Below are 17,297 nucleotides of genomic sequence, written 5' to 3'. Positions count from 1 at the left end.
GTAGACGTGCATGGTTTGTTCTGGGGCACTCGCCAAGACTATTTTGGTATACAGTCACGAATTTGTATTTGTGATCATGACAGTTATTGACGAAATATACGAAACAACTTTATAGTCTACGTGGTCTCTCAAGAGTAACGTTGAATGACAAAGGTTTCACTTGTGTTTGGACAGAACATTATTTTGTCAAACGCCGTCTTGCGTACTGGGAAATGACATTTATCGGAGGCAAAACGCTACATAGTTATGATTCAATAAATTAGCAATAAATGGACAGGGCCTATAGAGAAAAAAAGCTACAGGGTTGTGATTTGCGAAGGGATCGCGATTTTAATTTGTTTATGGACGTGTTGATAAAGATGTCTGTTATATGTCCCCTGCAAGTGGACTGGGAGCAATGCGGAACGCGGTGATCTCCTCTGTAAGGACCCTAGTTGTCGACGATATGGTAGATGGACACGGTGCCGCTCACGGTACTGGTGACGATAAGGAGAGGGATGCCTGTTGCCGAATCGGTCGACGAGACGAACCTAGGGGAAAGAAAGAAAGAAAGAAAGAAAGAAAGAAAGAAAGAAAGAAAGAAAGAAAGAAAGAAAGAAAGAAAGAAAGAAAGAAAGAAAGATGCAAAAGGTGTGTATCACATGGCTACACTCGCATCTTTGTTTATAATGACGTACCATTATTCTCTCTTGCTTTGCTTTGTTTTATTTTGTTTTGTTTGTTGTTTTTGCTCTCCTTCGCATCTCTGATGAGCTGTTAGGATTATGCTATTACCACTGTTGCGACTATAATAGTATTAGAAGAAGCAGAAGTAGTAGAAGCAGAAAGTAGTAGTAGTAGTAGTAGTAGTAGTAGTAGTAGTAGTAGTAGTAGTAGTGGTAGTAGTAGTAGTAGTAATGGTAGTAGTGGTGGTGGTAGTAGTGTAGTAGAAGTAGTAGTAGTAGTAGCAGCAGTAGAAATAGTATTAGGCCTATGGAAGTATCATTATTAGTTTCATCATCTGATCTTTATTATTATAATTTTTGCTATTTCCTTGCACCATCATAAAAGTCATATTTTCATTCATAGAGGATCACATTCAAACAGATATTATCATTCTTATTATGTACACCCAATGGACGTTTTTTAGACCAAATTTGGTCCATGGGCTCCATGGGATAAATTACACCCGCCGGGGGGCCTTTTAGGGGGGGGGGGCCTAGGGGACGAACCCACCCTCAGGGGTCAGGCTGACGCGCATTATTTTTTATTTTTTATTTTTTATTTTTTCATCTATTCATTATTATTATTTATTCAATGAGGAAGGTAGCCCCAGTAACTCTGCGGGGTCAATCTTTCTGGGCTTGGTGGGGTAAACTGACCAGCAGCCAGCTTCCAGACTAAAAGCACTCTTCACATCGGGGCTGCGTCTTGATGAAGTACTATTTTGAAGTCACCTCTGCCCTTAGTTTCAGCCAATAAACTCTCAAGGCCTCAAGGCAAAGTATATTCATAAGATAAGTGTTACAATAACAGTGTCCCTGCAGAATTGCGTTAAGTACTTTGATATTTATTATCCCTCGCATTTGCCATGAACCTGCGTAATAAATTATAGGTTTTAATTAAATGTTGCAATTCACAATGACGTTTTACTAATCAAATTAAAACCTTGAATCGTACTTCTCGCTCATCGAAGTATACATGGCAGTAATAACTCTCTCCTTCACCTAACCCACACCAACCCAACCATGCCCCCCCCCCCACACGCAACACACTAACAACAAAAAAAGAAAAAAAAGAAGAAAGAAACCAAACAGACAGACAGACAAACAAACAAACAAACAAAAAAAAAAAAACCCTACGAACGAGAGAGGGCGCTAACATACTTAAGATCCTCCGGGTCTAGGTCTCCAAGGTTTCGGGCCCCCAAGAGATCGTCGAAAGTGTCCTTTGTTCCACCGGCGCGGTAAACGGACTCGAAGCTGAGCGTGGGACCATAGTAACTGTCGTAGATTCGGTAGATGAGGATGGCGGCGGAACGATCGACACCGAAGAATGCAAAGTCCTGTCCGTTGATGGTGCCGACTTCGATGCTCTCGCACTCGGGGCCCTGTTAAATTGTTAGTCCAATCGTGTGAAGTCACGGTTGATCTGACAATGATCATTGTCATAACCATTGCTTTTACCATACTGCTTTAAATTAGGTACATGGTGTAAAATACTGCAAGTTGCAAGAATACTAAAAATTCTAGAAATTCAAGCGTTATTGGTATTTCCGAGCATTTTCTCGACCTTAGAATGTTAGGATTTTGATTGCAACTGCACAAGTAACTCGAAATCTAAAGAATTGGTCATTTTACAATTTGATACTTGTATGAATTGAAATACAACCTTTTTCAGTGAATAATTCGTTACCAAGGCAACGGCCGCAGACGCAATTTATGCATTTATGCAACAAGCAGATTCGTGTTCAGCGTCCCATAAATAGGTTGAATAGCTCCCACATGCAGATTCTACAGAGAATTTTAAGCATCCTTGAAAATAACTGCGACAAATTAGAGGCTGAGTATACATTATTTGATTGAGAGAAATAGAATTATTCGGAACCATCGCATAAAAATCTTCGGAAGCAGATTGTCATTTTTACACCTACTCAAACAAAGTTACCCAAATTATTCCGCTTTGAAGGACAATAGATAAAAATGAAATCATGTATTCACCTCACAACTAATCCAGTAATCGTGTACAAAAGAAAAAAAAATGACGAAAACTCCATTTTCTCCTACAAAAAAAAAAATGTTATTCTTGGATGAATAACTTCAAGATAAAGATCAGCAGATATTTAAACATTATATGATTTGAAACGGGGGGGGGGGGGGGGGGGCGTAATTGCGTTTGAAGAAAAAAAAAATTGAAATAATAATAATCACAAAGCCTTATTTATCCAGGGTAGCCTCTTCAGTGTTTCCACTGCTCTACCAGAGGGCCCTGCCATTATTATTACCCTGGCTTTGCCAGGTACCCATTTATACACCTGGGTCAAGAGGGACATGGTGGGTAAAAACATGAAGAGTTTGTTTGCAAAAACCGATAAGTCCATATTTGCCAAATGGAGATATTTGCGATTAAAGGTCAAGAAAAATAAAGAGAATAATATTAATTTTTTGCTTCTTTTGACCGTAACTTCAAAAATGTACCTTTATATTTAGTGACTAATATATCATTTTAAAGGTATTATTTTGTACTTTATGACAGAGACCATACTTCAAAATCTTCAAAAATGGACTTATCGGTTTTTGCGAACAAACTCTTCACATCTTGTCCAAGGACGTAAGCACTTGGCGGGAATCGAACTCGGGTCCTCCGATTGGGAGAAGAGAGTCTTATCCACTATATGCCACAGCGCCCCCACTTCAGGATCTTGAGTCAGGATTTTTTTTTTCCGTACAATTTATCGTGTCTTGTCTATATGGTAAGTTGTTGGGCGATAACATTATCATCTAATTCATTTATATTGACTGTCTGAGAACAGTTTCGTGAAATTAGCGAAGCTTTCAAAGTCAGATACCCTCCATAATTTCCATTCCGATTTTGAGTAAATTGTCACTATTGTGTTTACTACATTTTACTCTTCTTTTAATTCAGAATAACTTTCACCCTGGTCCGGAATTGCCCTCTATTAACCCCCTACCCCCATTTCATCCCACTGCCCCCATCCAGACACGGATCGAATTCGGACGAAATCAATTGCCACTATCTGACTATGACGTCAGTTTTACCAGATTGTCTGAGCGGGAGTCCATCAGGTCTTCGGGACACTCTTTATCGGCTTCGTCCGGCTTGGTGTCGGCGTTGAAGACATCCGGGTAGTAGGTTGCCATCATCCTCTCGACCTCGTCACCACTGTCCCATACGCACTCCATGGTCTGGGAGCCGGGGAGGAACACGGACACGCCACGGGCACCGAAGAAGTGAGGATACTCCACCTTTCCGTCGTCGTCCAGGCCATCGAACTTACTGAACTGGAGTCGTCCTGCAGACATCAGTAGTATATACAATCTCGTGATGAGAGTGAAAAAATGGTCACTGCTTGTTCGATAACACGAGGTTTGGGACTGAGTCGTGGCAAAAGATCTCTCCTAACTGCCAATCAGGCTGACAGGTGACGTCATATTTCAAACAGTGTCTCATCCTTCATCGAATGCCATGCGAACTCTTGTTTCATTTCAATAATAAAGACCTTTCACTATTTTGTTTAATGCAACAGCAAGCCAAAGTCTGAATGATTATAACGATCTGTGAGTTTGGTATAAAGAGCCTATGAGAGGTATATACGGGTAGTACTAACATCATCGTACGCTGCGTGATCAACTCAATGAATAGGCTGTACTAACTTTTACTATCTAAATAATCGGCATATTCTTATAAAATAAAAAGCATACAAAACAATCAACAACTGATAGTCTTACCCAATTTGTCGTCATCATTCATTTCATCGTCAAGATCGGAAGATATCTTGTCTGACAGATCGCCATCTGTTGCGAAAACAAAACAAAATGGAATAAAAAGTCAGGCTACTAACCTCACGAGTAAGCGAATACCGTTACCGACATTATACGCGGATGCTAGACATGTATACAACGGTAACATCTGTATATTAGACTTGTTTACCAATATATTCAAAATTGCAACTGATTGACAAATTGCCCTACATCGACGTAAATAAGCACTAAATTGATCAGTGTGTTAGTAGTAGCCATGATAAAAGACATCATGGGCGCACGTACTCGAGTAGGATTCGAACCTACGACCGCCTGATCTCTGTAAGACTGCGAATAAACTCTTTAAATGCCGGTGGCAATGGGGGGGGGGGGGGATCTTTGGTTCTACCATGAAGAGTTCGATGGCCTTACCGTCATGAAGATCCTCCCCTCGCTTCACCTCGTCCCAGTCATCACTGCCCAGAGTATATTCGAATTTGTCGCCCTCATTGGCCGTAATGAGATAGTCTCTTCCAGTCATTTGCGATCTGTAAAGTTTGATGGCGTCCGGCTGGTACAGACTGTAGATGTCGAAACTCTTTGTGGCGATTTCTAAGGGATACAAAACAAACAAAACAAAACAAAACAAACAAACAAACAAACAAACAAACAAACAAACAAACAAACAAACAAACAGACAGACAAACAACAAACAAGCTAACAGTTACAGTGTTAGAGAATAATTGATTATCGTTTCAAATAGAAAATGAATGAACGTACTTCCCTTGTTACCACGAATTACAAAAATGAAGGTCATGCGCATCTGAGGAATAATATCGAACGGTAAGAAAGATAAGGCTATGGTTAAGCAACGCCTACAGAGATTATTTTGTTCACTAAAACAGAGTACAACTTGGTGATGTAAACATGGCTATTAAAGGCAAGATGAATAAAAAAAAAAGCAAAACCTCGTACTTGTTCGTGCGGGGGTGTAATATCGATTGACAATGAAGTGTCCTTTAGCTTTATTTGGCGAGGTTTGATTACTGGCGCAGTGATAGTTTCCAGTAAAAAACAACAAAAATAAAGAATTCAAAGACTAAACAAAACAAGAATGATATAAAAACTGGAGGAGATGGCAGAAGGCCATTTTGTTTTTGTGTCTGCAGCGTGGGAAGACTTATTCCCACACGCTAGTTTCAGAATGGCACATAGTGTTGTTTTTTTCCCCCGAAGAATCAAAATTCTATTTCTGTCACAGTGTGATAAGAGTACATTATGTATACGTTATTAACAGAGCTAGAAATAGCTGGATTTGACTCTACAAAAATATGGTGCAATATCAGGCAGTCACGGAATGATTATTATTAAAGGACAAGTCCACCTTCATAGCCATGTGGGTTGATTGAATGCAACAATATTAGTAGAACACATCAGTAAAAGTCAGAAGTTATGAATTTTGGAAGTTTCTTCTCAGTTGGTGCTGGATGAGAAGACTACTATAACAGCTTGTGATGTCACATGTGTACACTGATATAAAGAAAATATAAAGAACATTGAACATATTTTCGCTTTTGTGGCAAAATAAAAGAACATTTGACTTGTCTCTTTCAGAAGGCAGGGGGAATAATATTCCCTTTAACATTAAAAAAGTGACAACTCGAGGAAATGTGCACTTTTTCAAAATATCAATTTTCTTTATATTTTCCTTATATCGTTCTACGCATGTGACATCATACACTGTAGTAGTCTTCTCATCCAGCAGTGACTGCGCAGATATATATACTTCAAAATTTCACAACTTTTGGACGGATTGTCCAATTTTTCCCGAATTTTCACTGATGTGTTCTACTAATATTGCTACATTCAATCAATCCACATGTATATGAAGGTGGGCTTGTCCTTTAATACCATCTTGACGTTTTTCATGATGACCTTTTGATTGTCGCCACAACGTGTAACAGTGTACAGTCTGCAGTCGACTGCCTTGAAAAACAAACAAACAAACAAACAAACAAATAAACAAAAACCCGACAACCACCACAACAAGTAACAAAACAAAGCAAAGAAATATTGAAATAGACAAACGCGACATATCTTCTTCATGAAAGTTTCCCTAGGCTTGTTTGTTTGTTTGTTTGTTTGTTTGCTTGTTTGTTTGTTTGTTTGGTTGGTTGGTTGGTTGGTTGGTTGGTTGATTGGTTGGTTGATTGGTTGGTTGAGTTTGTTGTCATGGAAACAAGAATGAGGCATCCTTACTGCCGTCTTTGTCGCTGGCGTCCAAGTCGAGGTTGCTCCAATCCTTTATGCCCAATGGAAGCAGCTCCAAGATGGCGTTGCTTTGGATGTCGACCATGGCAATAGCGTTGTTTTCCTAAAAACAGCGAATGTTGTTTCATTCCATGAGACAAAAGAGACAAGATTTCTTTTTTTTAATGATAATTTTGCCTTTCAAACTAAGGTACCTGCAGTTTTTTTTTCTCAGTAATCATATAGAATTAATGATAGATATTCATCCCGAATATGTAGAAGCAACACTCTTAAAACATCCGAGTCAGAACTGACCCGGAACTGGGTCCGTTGGGGTCATACACCGTTCCGGGTCAGAAATGAGAAGGAATGGGGTCAGATATGACCCATTCAGAGTCATGAATTGGGTCAGGGTGACCCCATTCGGGGTCTTCATGACCAAATTCCAAGTCATTTTTGACCCGGAACGGTGTATGACCCCAATGGACCCAGTTCCGGGTCAGTTCTGACTCGTTTTTTTTTTTTTTTAGAGTGAATCACATCTGATTATGGACAGATCATGACAATTCAAATTAACTTTTCTTGATTACAATTCACACAAACACGGTCTCCGAGATCCTGAGGGTTGAATTTCACGGATCATTTCCAATGATCGCCTCCACATTCCCCAGAAAATATAGGGTCTTACCTTCTAGGGCCCTCCTTTTCTTTCTGGAAAAAGTAGGATCTGAATTTTTTTAAAGTTGCAAGTCGGGCGATTTTGGGAGGGGATTGACAGCAGAAAATGCTGAAACGTCTTCTTTTTTTTTTCCTCTCTCTCTCTTTTTTTCTTATTCTTTTACATTTATTTATTTTTTATTGATTTTCAGGAGATTTTGTTAGAGAAGCGCCAGCAAAATGTCCCCCGTCTACACTGAAAACGTATCGACGTCCCTGTCCCCATAAAGTCGGCCCTGTAAGATATCATTTTTTGGTGAAAAAAATACCTATAGACAGGAAATGGCACGGTAGGCCCTAAATACTTGCGGGTAAGGCTATTATTAGTCCCGAGTGTGTTGTAGCCATATCAGCCCGTCCTCATCGGGTTTATCACTTGACCCTGACGTAACAATAGGTATAGGCTTGACCGAAAGATCGGTCCGTATCTGGTCGTCAGGGATAGTTCCGCAGAGACTGCGTCTATGGCTTCACCGATCCCCTCTTATACGGAGGAGAGCCGATAAAGTCATAAAAATAAAAGACTCCTCCGGACAGACGGATTTTCTGTCTAGGTATAGACCCACTTGTGGTAATGATGGGCCAATCCTTATGTTAGATCCCTCTGTAAAGGCAGTGGTGGTAGCTAGAGTAGGTAAATGGTACCTTCCTCAGACGACGCTTTTTAGGCAAAAAAGAAAAAGAAAAAAGAAGAAAGAAGTGTTCTGTACATGCGCGAGAAAGCTGGGTCCATTGTCCAACCTGGGAGGCTGCGTCGTCTTAGCGTTCGTGTCTTAGATCTAAAGATCGCTACAGGCGAGCTTATCTGCGAAGCTAGATCGCTAGGACGCGAACGTATGCTGTCAGCCCTGGAGGAAGCGCGTCGTGAACATTATAGCGTCGCGGATCTAAAGATCGCTAAAGATTATTAGGGAGCTACAGATTTGTGAAGCGGACGTTTAAGACAACGATTGAGTTGACCGCTCTCTTCTCTCCCTGGGTCGTGTTGCAAAAGTAGCTTTAGATAACGCGAGAATGCAGCCACAGTAAAATGACGCCTTCTATAGGATCATTGCATCAAGTAGCAGCTCTCTGCGGTGTGAATTTGAGGGGACGCAAAAATAGTCCTGAACCAACCATGCAAACTCAGACGATTTTTATAAGCAAATTTGTGCATGCGCAGACCAGGTTGTTTGTTTGTTTGTTTGTTTGTTTCTCTCTCCTCTGAACGTCTACGTCGCGAAAGCTCCCACAGGTGTGAGGACGTTACCTGGAGACAGATGTAGGCGTACCGATCTTCTTCGTCTATAGCGATATACTCCGGTTCCAAGTTCTGGGAGAAGGTGTTGTAGACGTCACCGTTCAGCTGACCCTTGTAAGGGGCGCGTACTCCAAGCCACTCGTAATAGGAGGCGCTATTATTGTGTTGAAATGAGATGTTATAATAATTAGTTTGTTTCAACTAGAACTACCATCCTATCCTAAACCGAGAAGATTCACCGGAATGATAGATTCTGACCTTTTTGTGGCACAATTTTGTCCATGGTTTAAAATATGGACAAAGATCGCAGTTTTTATGGGGCGCCAAGTGTCGCATGGCCTATTTCTATAGTTCGTTACGAAATCAGTCATTTCGTCGACGAAATGACAACATTCCATAACGAAATGATCATTTCGTCGACGAAAATATTCAATTCAATTCAATTTTATTTCCATTTCCATTGAATAAACAGAAAAAAAATATACAATACATTTACAGAACAAATTTATAACAATTTCAAAGAAAACGTACAAGTGGTCACGAGTAACAACAGAATTTCGTTTCTAAGGTATATACCTAATACAAAGATTAGAATGGAAATGGTGGGTCCCACTTAAAAAGCAAAGCTTGTAGGGTATGGGACCCTCAAAAAAATACGTACACAAAGTCAAAGAAACCAATGTCAACTGACATGAAATTAACTTAGGAAGGGGAAAAAAAGAAGAAAAAGAAAAAAAAAAAGAAAAAGAACAAAAAAAGGGGGAAATGAGACTATGGTACAACACACGCCATCGTGGACACAAGCATACTGTACTTCATGATGAAAATGCAATAACAAAACAATACAACGCTCCCTGGTTTGAAACTGCGATTGATTGGGTGCATATGCCGGTATGAATGCATAGGAACGGATATAAAAAAGAGAAAGAGAATAGACTCACTGTTACTGGTACAATAAAAGAAATATCTGAGGTAAACTTATGTTGGACAGATTGTTTTCCTTAAACTGATTTCGTAACGAAATATGCCATACGACACTTGGCGCCCCATAAACAGATAAAAAAGTACGGTCTTTGTCCATGATTTAAACAATGGACAAGATTGTACCACCTTCGTGAATTCGGGCCATGTGTATAATATCATCTTTAATACGAAACGAGGGGAATTATTTCGTAGAAGCAAAGCTCAGATGTCTGATATGGGTAATGATATGTAACACTAACGTTAAACAGTCATAATCAATCATACTTTATCTTGCTAGATAGTGTTGGTTAGCACTGATCTCTCAAATGACCTAACCACTACAATCAAACTAGCTTTGGCAGGTATCCATTCATTCATATCGGTTCAAGAGGGACATTGTTTGTAAGCATCTAGTTCAAGGATGTGACATGATGGACAAGATCTGTCTGAACCTATATAGAGGATGCCTCGCTCTGTGAGTACACGAACAGAGTCGTATATACACGCTGTTTACTCCGATGCTTCTATAGAGAGAAGGAGAAAGAAAAGAAGGATTATAGAATCAGAGGAGGAGGAGGCATTGGAAGTAGACAAAAACGAAGAAATTCGGGAGAACAAAAAATGGCAAAGAGAAAGAACTATGTTTTCGTCGGTGACACGACATATTTTGCTTCTGCGACAGTTGCTCAGAATCTGGTCTTATTTGCGCCCAAGACATAGTTTTAGAGTTACGGTTGTGATAGGGTAACGTTTTGGGATTGGGTTTGGGCTTATGTTTGTAGATAGAATTTAATGTTCGGCTTGGCGTGCAGATACTTCATGGGAGCAATATGGGAGCAATAAGATACTTCATGGGAGCAGGAGCAAAATGCCATGGAACCGTCTACGCCAGGCACGCTTCCGGTAGAATTTTTCTGTTAGTTGCGTTTTACGCAAGACAAATAATCAAACCCGACACCGTACTTACTGTTAATTCAATACTCACTAAGCATTGAAAGACGTAAAGTCGATGGTCTGGACATCGGGGCGGATGGTTGTAAAGTCACGAACAATGGAGATCGAACCCTCGGGGTTGACGAACTGTGAACCGATCTCAGCCGCTTCACCTTCGTTCGCCGTGATGATCAGGTCGCAGGTGTGGCTGAACTTGAGCATGTCTGGCTTGCTACCAACTAAATATTACGTCACCATGGCAACAAGACACGTGATGCACAACACATTAGAGAGGACTTGGTGAGCAAAATCGTAGAAAACATCGTCTCTTCGGCTTTCGCTTTTTGGTCATAATCTTTTATTTCTGTCGCTTTTTATACTAAAAAAAAGCGTTAGCATCGTTTGAATGCGAATATGACAGAATTTTCAAAAGTATGCATAGTCATATTACAGAGAAAAGAGATTAAACCTAGTAATGCTAATTCAGAAAATGCATATCACTATCTTCATACGCCAACTTACAACAAAGAAACAATCAATCAAACAACAGCAACAACCAAATACGACAGTGACAGTACAATAATGTAGCCAAAACTATGCCGATCGGAAGGAAGTAAATTGTTGACAAATAGAGATAAAAAAGTAAGATAAAAATGATAATTCCATTGCGTAGTACATAATCACTTCATTTATAATCTCATATATCGCCTTTCAAATGTACTGTAAATGTCTCTATAGGCCTACCCTCAATTATTCGATACTCGGGCCAGTGGTAGCCGCTGTACTTCTGATGCACGACCACGTAACCATTGTCCTGTGATGTAGCGCCCTCAACGACATAGGCGACGTAGTCTCCGCAGAGTTCGATATCGTTGGCTCGAGTGGTCAACTCGTGTTTGAAAATGATGCTGGGTTTGGAGGGGTTGGTCAAGTCCAGAATGTGGACATACTTATCACCTGTTGAGGAATATATATCAATGAATAAAACCACGAACAAAATTTTCTTCTCACAAAAATTCTTCTGAGACAAATTCTGCGTAAACTTCATTGGTTGTCGGTTGAAAAAACGTGTGTATTTGAAATACTTATGTGTTTAAAGCTCAGAATAATCTTTCGCTTTCCTACATTACAGAACGTATTCATCACATCATTCTAAGATGAACTCTTTGATCATTATCACAGCATCTTTTGTCAGTCTATCCTGTAAACACACAAACACACATGGTAACCGATCATTCACATCATCAGCTCCTACTCTCTGGAGTTCATTACCCTTTCAAATAGAAGCATTATGTTCCTTTGCTTCTTCCGAGAAAGTTAGTAACTATTACACTTCCGTGTTCAAACATTGATGTACTGAATAATGTTATATCATGATTGAGGTATGTTATGTCAAGCGCATAGAGAATTTATGATAATTATTATGTGTTTTATAGATTTGAATTATTATTGTTATCATCATTATTCTGAAGAGCTGTAGGTACTTATGCAGGGGCTATATGACAGCAACATCAATACTAAATGTGTAGAGTGACGAGAGGAATGGAGAAGTGTGTTAGTAGCTATAAGTTTTCAGTGGCGCACCATGTACGGAGTAGATAACACTACAGCTATATCTAGTTGTCCTTTCACCTTATACATGAGAAATACACTTCAAAAGATTGAGTTACCTTGGAAACAGACATCTTGCTCAAGAATATTCTATTATAATTCATTGCTCTGAAATATCTAGCTTTGCCATGTGTTTGCCGTGAATATATTGCGTATTTTTATTTGCTTTTTTTTTACGCACGTTCATTGCTTTTAACAATAAAAGTCTCTGGTAATCTTGGCATGCTATAATGGTATGGCAATCTATTCCATAAAAACAATGCACAATAACATGTATTAAGGAAATAATAGTACGTTAATAGATATTTGAGAAAGTTATACGTCGGTTGGACGACCATATACTAAACAATGGCGACATGGCAAAGCTGTTTGTGTTGTCGAGAAACACGAACTACAAGTATATAATCATGAAGAGTTTTATTGCAAAATGGTCTAAGCGCCATTTTCAAACATTTCAAAGTAAGTCCATCATCACATAGAGCAAAATCAATCCTTTGAGGAATACCTCACTTGTAACATAACAAGGAATGTTCTAGACGTTATGATTATAAATATCCTGTATTTTCTTATTAATGTATTTTCATTGTTTTTTAGCAGATTTAATCACAAATACCTCAACACTTAAAGGGACTGTACAGTACTGGTTGAGGTGGGTATTCATGTTTTGAACATTCCTAAGTGAGATAATGAGAAACCGCTTATGAAATGTTAAAGAGCATGTAATTTCAAAAAGGATTCAACGTTTATTTGTTGAAAATTGGTTTTCAAATGGCTGCGATATTCAAAAAAGTGATAAAAGGCGACAGGCCACGCTTTTATTAGGATCTCTTTGTTTGACCTTGTTTTTGGATATCGCAGCCATTTCGAAATCGATTTCCATCAAATAAACTTTTGATACCCCTTAGAATTGCATGCTCTTTGACATCTCATAATAGAGTGGTTTCTGAATATCTCGCAAAACGTTAAAAGCTAAATACTCACCTCGACCAGAACTGTACACACCCTTTAACAAGAATGGATTTAGCTCGTTTTGAGATGAAACTCTTCATATGTCAAAAAATTCACTTTTATTATTGTTGTGTTCGTCATTTCATTCTCTCTCTCTCTGTCTCTCTGTCTCTCTCTCTTTTCTTTTCACCATTTCTGAAGAAGAGAAAGAAGATGTATGAGAAAAAGTTTGACTGGATCCATTTTAATGGAACGATCTTGCATTCAACTCTCCTTCAATGAGAGTAACATTTTCATGAATCTGTTTGAGAATGTCATTGATTACGCAAACTGGGATACCCCAGAGAGCGTGTTTTAGTGTGTGTGTGTGTGTGTGTGTGTGTGTGTGTGTGTGTGTGTGTGTGTGTTGATGTGTAATAGCAAATTTGCTATTATGATCACAAATGTATATTTTAGTCATTTCAATTGTAGCAAATGAAAATTGTTATTTTTTTCTATTACTTGAATGGAACAGAATAAACATCGTTGAAAAACAAAAAAAAAAGTGCGTGTGTGTGTGTGTGTGTGTGTGTGTGTGTGATATATGGTCACAAGACAATACCTCCTGTGACATTTTTGCTCCGGTCACATTTTCTTATGTGGACTTAGGGTATAAGGAATTAGAGAGTTGTGATATAGGGTTTTAGGTTTAGTTTGATGTGAGGATTAGGGTAGGGGGTTAGGGTCATATTTGTGGGTGAAATTTACGTTTGGCTTTCATTTTTTAGCGTGCATTTCCCGTCCAATTTCGCACTTTTAGAATTCAATTTCAAAGATTTTTCATTCAAATCCGTCCCGAGAATCTCACAGAATGTAAATCCTAACTTCAGTTTAGTCAGTAGTCATTGTAATTCGTTTTTCGTCAACCATTTTCAAAGACATCGCATTCAAGATCGTCGATTGTCACTGAAATTCGTTCTCGCCGCCAATCGACTGGAGAATGTAAGAATCAGATTCGTCTTTGTTCGCACAATTTCATGAATTTTTCAAACAAATTCGTCGGATAACATTTGTCTTTTAGTTTGAGGGTGAACTAATTAGCTAATTTAAGAGTTTGTAATACTATTGTAAAAACCTTTGAGGACCTGTCATTGAATTTGATATATCAATAAGAGATAGAAGAAAATATAACTCTTTGATTAATGATATATACCTCAGATGGTTTGATGTATCAAATACAGTGGATGAAAACCTATAAGATTGTTTTTTTAGTTCAATGTTCAGAAGTTCTCAGGAACACTCATGTGAAAAAGGTAGGGTTATGGAATGAAGTGTTGGAAGTAGATAACGAGATGTTAACTTGGTCCTCTCTTCATAAAAGAAAATCAATTGTTCAATTGAGACTCAACTTCTTTCTATTTTTCTATTTTTCATGAGACAATAGGCCCTACGTCTGAATGCATTTTTACATAAAATTAAGAAAAAAAGACAACCCTAATTGCTCATTGTGTCACCAAAACCCAGAAACAACTCTCATTTTATTTTGTCAATGCCCTAAGGTTTTACCCCTATGGCAAAGGTTATTTAATCTTATTGATGAAAGGACAAAGAAAACAAATGCAATTTCAGTTTTTAATAATACATTATGATGTCTGGAGTAAACAAAAATCATAGACTAGATGCATGTATAAACTTTCTATTTCTTTGATTGAAATCTTATATTTACAGGTGTAAATTCAAAGATGTAAATCTAGTTTTTCAACACTTTTTGGCCTTGATGAAATGTAAGCAAAAAACAGAGTACTGTATAGCCCAAAAGAGGGTCAATATAAGGGTTCAGATTCGCCACTAGGTCTATGCAAAGCCTTTTGTGCATATTCTGACTCATTGGTCACAACTTTGCGTAGGTCTTGGCTTATAAACAATACCCTCTTCCGTTTTCCAGTTTTGCCTAAGACTGTAAGATAATCATAATCGTAGAGAGAGAGAGAGAGAGAAAAAAAAAACCAAACAAACAAACACACACACTAAATAGGCACAGTGACGAAGTGGTTTTTTTTTTCTATGAACCCCTTGTTCGGCGAAAACTTGCGCATTCCATCAGGTGTTTAAAGGTAGGCCTACAGCTTACCATTGGGTGCAGTGATTTAAAAATGTCTGAGTTAGCACATTTGATGCATATGGGTAGTTCAGTTTTACCACAAAACATCTTACCTTATAAAAATTTTGCAATAAAGCCTAAAATATATAAGGAGATATCACTATTTATCTCATTAAACCATAACTGTGGACGGTGTAGTCTAGAAGCAATTTCATTTTACCTATTGTTCACATTTTGTATATTAAACAATTCTCAACATTGATCAGACTGATTAAAATTTTCACATTTTGTTGTTTCCATCCCTGACAATGCCTGACTCACGTTTTAAAACTATTTTGAAGCACTAAAGCTGGGTTTTTGTTTCATCTGCAAAATGGTTAATAAAGCAGTTCCATGGCCAAAATATAATGATTCATTATTGCATAGAACTCACCGGCGGCGTACAGCAAACCAGTCTCGGAATCATAGGCACTCTGCTCCACCGCAGCGGCGTCGATGTCGTAGAGGCCGTCGTCATTGTTGTCATAGTCGTAGGGTATGTAGATTGTCGACAAGGGCTCTAAGCGGTACGTTGCCCTTACTGCCCGGCAGGCGAGCAGGGCACAGATGACGGAAAGTATGGGCGCAGTCAGCTGCATGGTGGCTTTTTACTGGATAACGAAGGCGTGGTCACAATGAGCCTCCTTAAACCTCTCTGGTATAATGCATCTCTTATGGCGTCGCACCTAACTTTTATAATACCATCCTCTCCGGAGAAAACCTATATCAAAATGTCAAGGGCGGTGCATGGCAGGTTAATGAACCAGAGCCTAAACAAATGAAAAAATCTAGAACAAAACCAACAAAAATAAAAGGTAATAGAAATAAATAAATAAAATTAGTCACATCCTGATCATGTGATGGGCATGTTCCTTCTTTCTTAGCTTCCAACCACCGTCAGTCCAGGGATCAGTACCATGAGAGATAGGCCATCTTCACCTGGCTGCTTTCCCATGTACCAGGTCCATCTTAGTCACTGCTGACAGGCAGAATCACTACCAGGCGAAGCCTGGTGGGATTTTTCTGAACTGAACAATTATGTCTGGAATAACACACTTTCATCGATAAAATGAAGAGCAAGCTTCCAAAAGGCGCTTAATCCATCATTTCAGTGGATTTAGCGCCTTAACCCGTTGAGGACGAGTCCCGAGTATACTCGGGCATGCTTCTATTAGTGGGGTGGCTTAGTGAAATTATCGTGACACGGCGGACAAAAGCATGATTTTTTCACCAAAGGTACTTCATGATGTACCTTCTCAAAAAATAGGGTGCTCCAAGAAAATTGATGCTGGGAAGGAGGTCAGAGGTCAAAGGTCAATGACCTTTATTTGTGAAATAGGTTTGTTGGCTATTTCTGAGGTCAGGAATATCCAATCTGGATAAAACTTGGCAGGAAGAATATTGAGAACAAGTAAAATATTTTGATTGAATTTGGGGTGAATTTTCCAAAGGTCAAAGGTCAAAGGTCAATGAACTTTTTCTAAAAATCATGTTTTTGTTTATTTCTCCAGGTAGGAAGATTCAATTTTCACAAAATTTGATATGAACGTTGTATAGAAGGTACCAAGAGTATAAACCAGGGGTCAAATATTATTGTTGATTTGTGCGTTGCCATGGCAACCCAAAACTAGGGTTTTTAATTGAAGTTAGTTACAGGAGGCTATTTTCCAGTTTGGAAGAGATTCCATTTGAATAGGTGCAACTGATCAACGGGATGTATAGAGGTTTGAAATACTTTTCATTAGTGTTAAGTGGTATGTTGCCATGGCAACTACATATATAGATTTTGGTTAAACTTAAAGGAGACTTCAGAACTTATGAATTTGAAGAGATTTCCATCAGGGTTGGTATAATTGATCAACAAAAAAGTAGCCAGACAAAGATTTGTCACCTATATAGCATGTGGGTTGAGTGAATGCAGCAACAATAGTAGAACACATCAGTGAGAGTTTGAGGAAAATTGGACAATCTGTTCTAAAGTTATGAATTTTTGAAGTTTCTGCTCATGCAGTCGAGGCTGGATGAGAAGACTACTATACCTTGTAATGTCACATGT

At 38.8% G+C, this 17,297-nt stretch overlaps 1 protein-coding gene across 1 annotated transcript; it reads right to left on the bottom strand.

Annotated features, from left to right (window-relative positions):
• Window positions 1-430: 430 nt before the first annotated feature.
• LOC139740151 (mesenchyme-specific cell surface glycoprotein-like) lies at window positions 431-15,840 on the bottom strand. Its single transcript, XM_071650740.1, has 10 exons — window positions 15,636-15,840; window positions 11,308-11,520; window positions 10,616-10,802; window positions 8,677-8,821; window positions 6,720-6,834; window positions 4,893-5,072; window positions 4,449-4,514; window positions 3,759-4,012; window positions 1,866-2,089; window positions 431-530 (listed from the first exon to the last, which is right to left on the bottom strand). The coding sequence occupies exons 1-10, from the start codon at window positions 15,838-15,840 to the stop codon at window positions 431-433; spliced, it is 1,689 nt and encodes a 562-aa protein (XP_071506841.1).
• Between the last annotated feature and the right edge of the window lie 1,457 nt (window positions 15,841-17,297).

This window comes from Diadema antillarum, unplaced genomic scaffold (genome assembly GCF_040938485.1).
Source record: "Diadema antillarum isolate AM-2024a unplaced genomic scaffold, OU_Dant_1.0 seq00000838_RagTag, whole genome shotgun sequence".
Taxonomy (NCBI): Eukaryota; Metazoa; Echinodermata; class Echinoidea; order Diadematoida; family Diadematidae; genus Diadema; species Diadema antillarum.
Note: the sequence above shows the minus strand (reverse complement) of the source record. Positions and strands in the feature narration are given on the sequence as shown.

Bases quoted from the DNA above. Each gene is read 5' to 3' on its own strand.
- LOC139740151 (XM_071650740.1), bottom strand. From the start codon at position 15,840: ATGCAGCTGACTGCGCCCATACTTTCCGTCATCTGTGCCCTGCTCGCC. The intron at 11,521-15,635 runs GTGAGTTCTATG...ATTCCTCAACAG, and splicing joins TGGTTTGCTGTACGCCGCCG to GTGATAAGTATGTCCACATT. The intron at 2,090-3,758 runs GTAAAACTGACG...ACAATTTAACAG, and splicing joins ACTCCCGCTCAGACAATCTG to GGCCCCGAGTGCGAGAGCAT.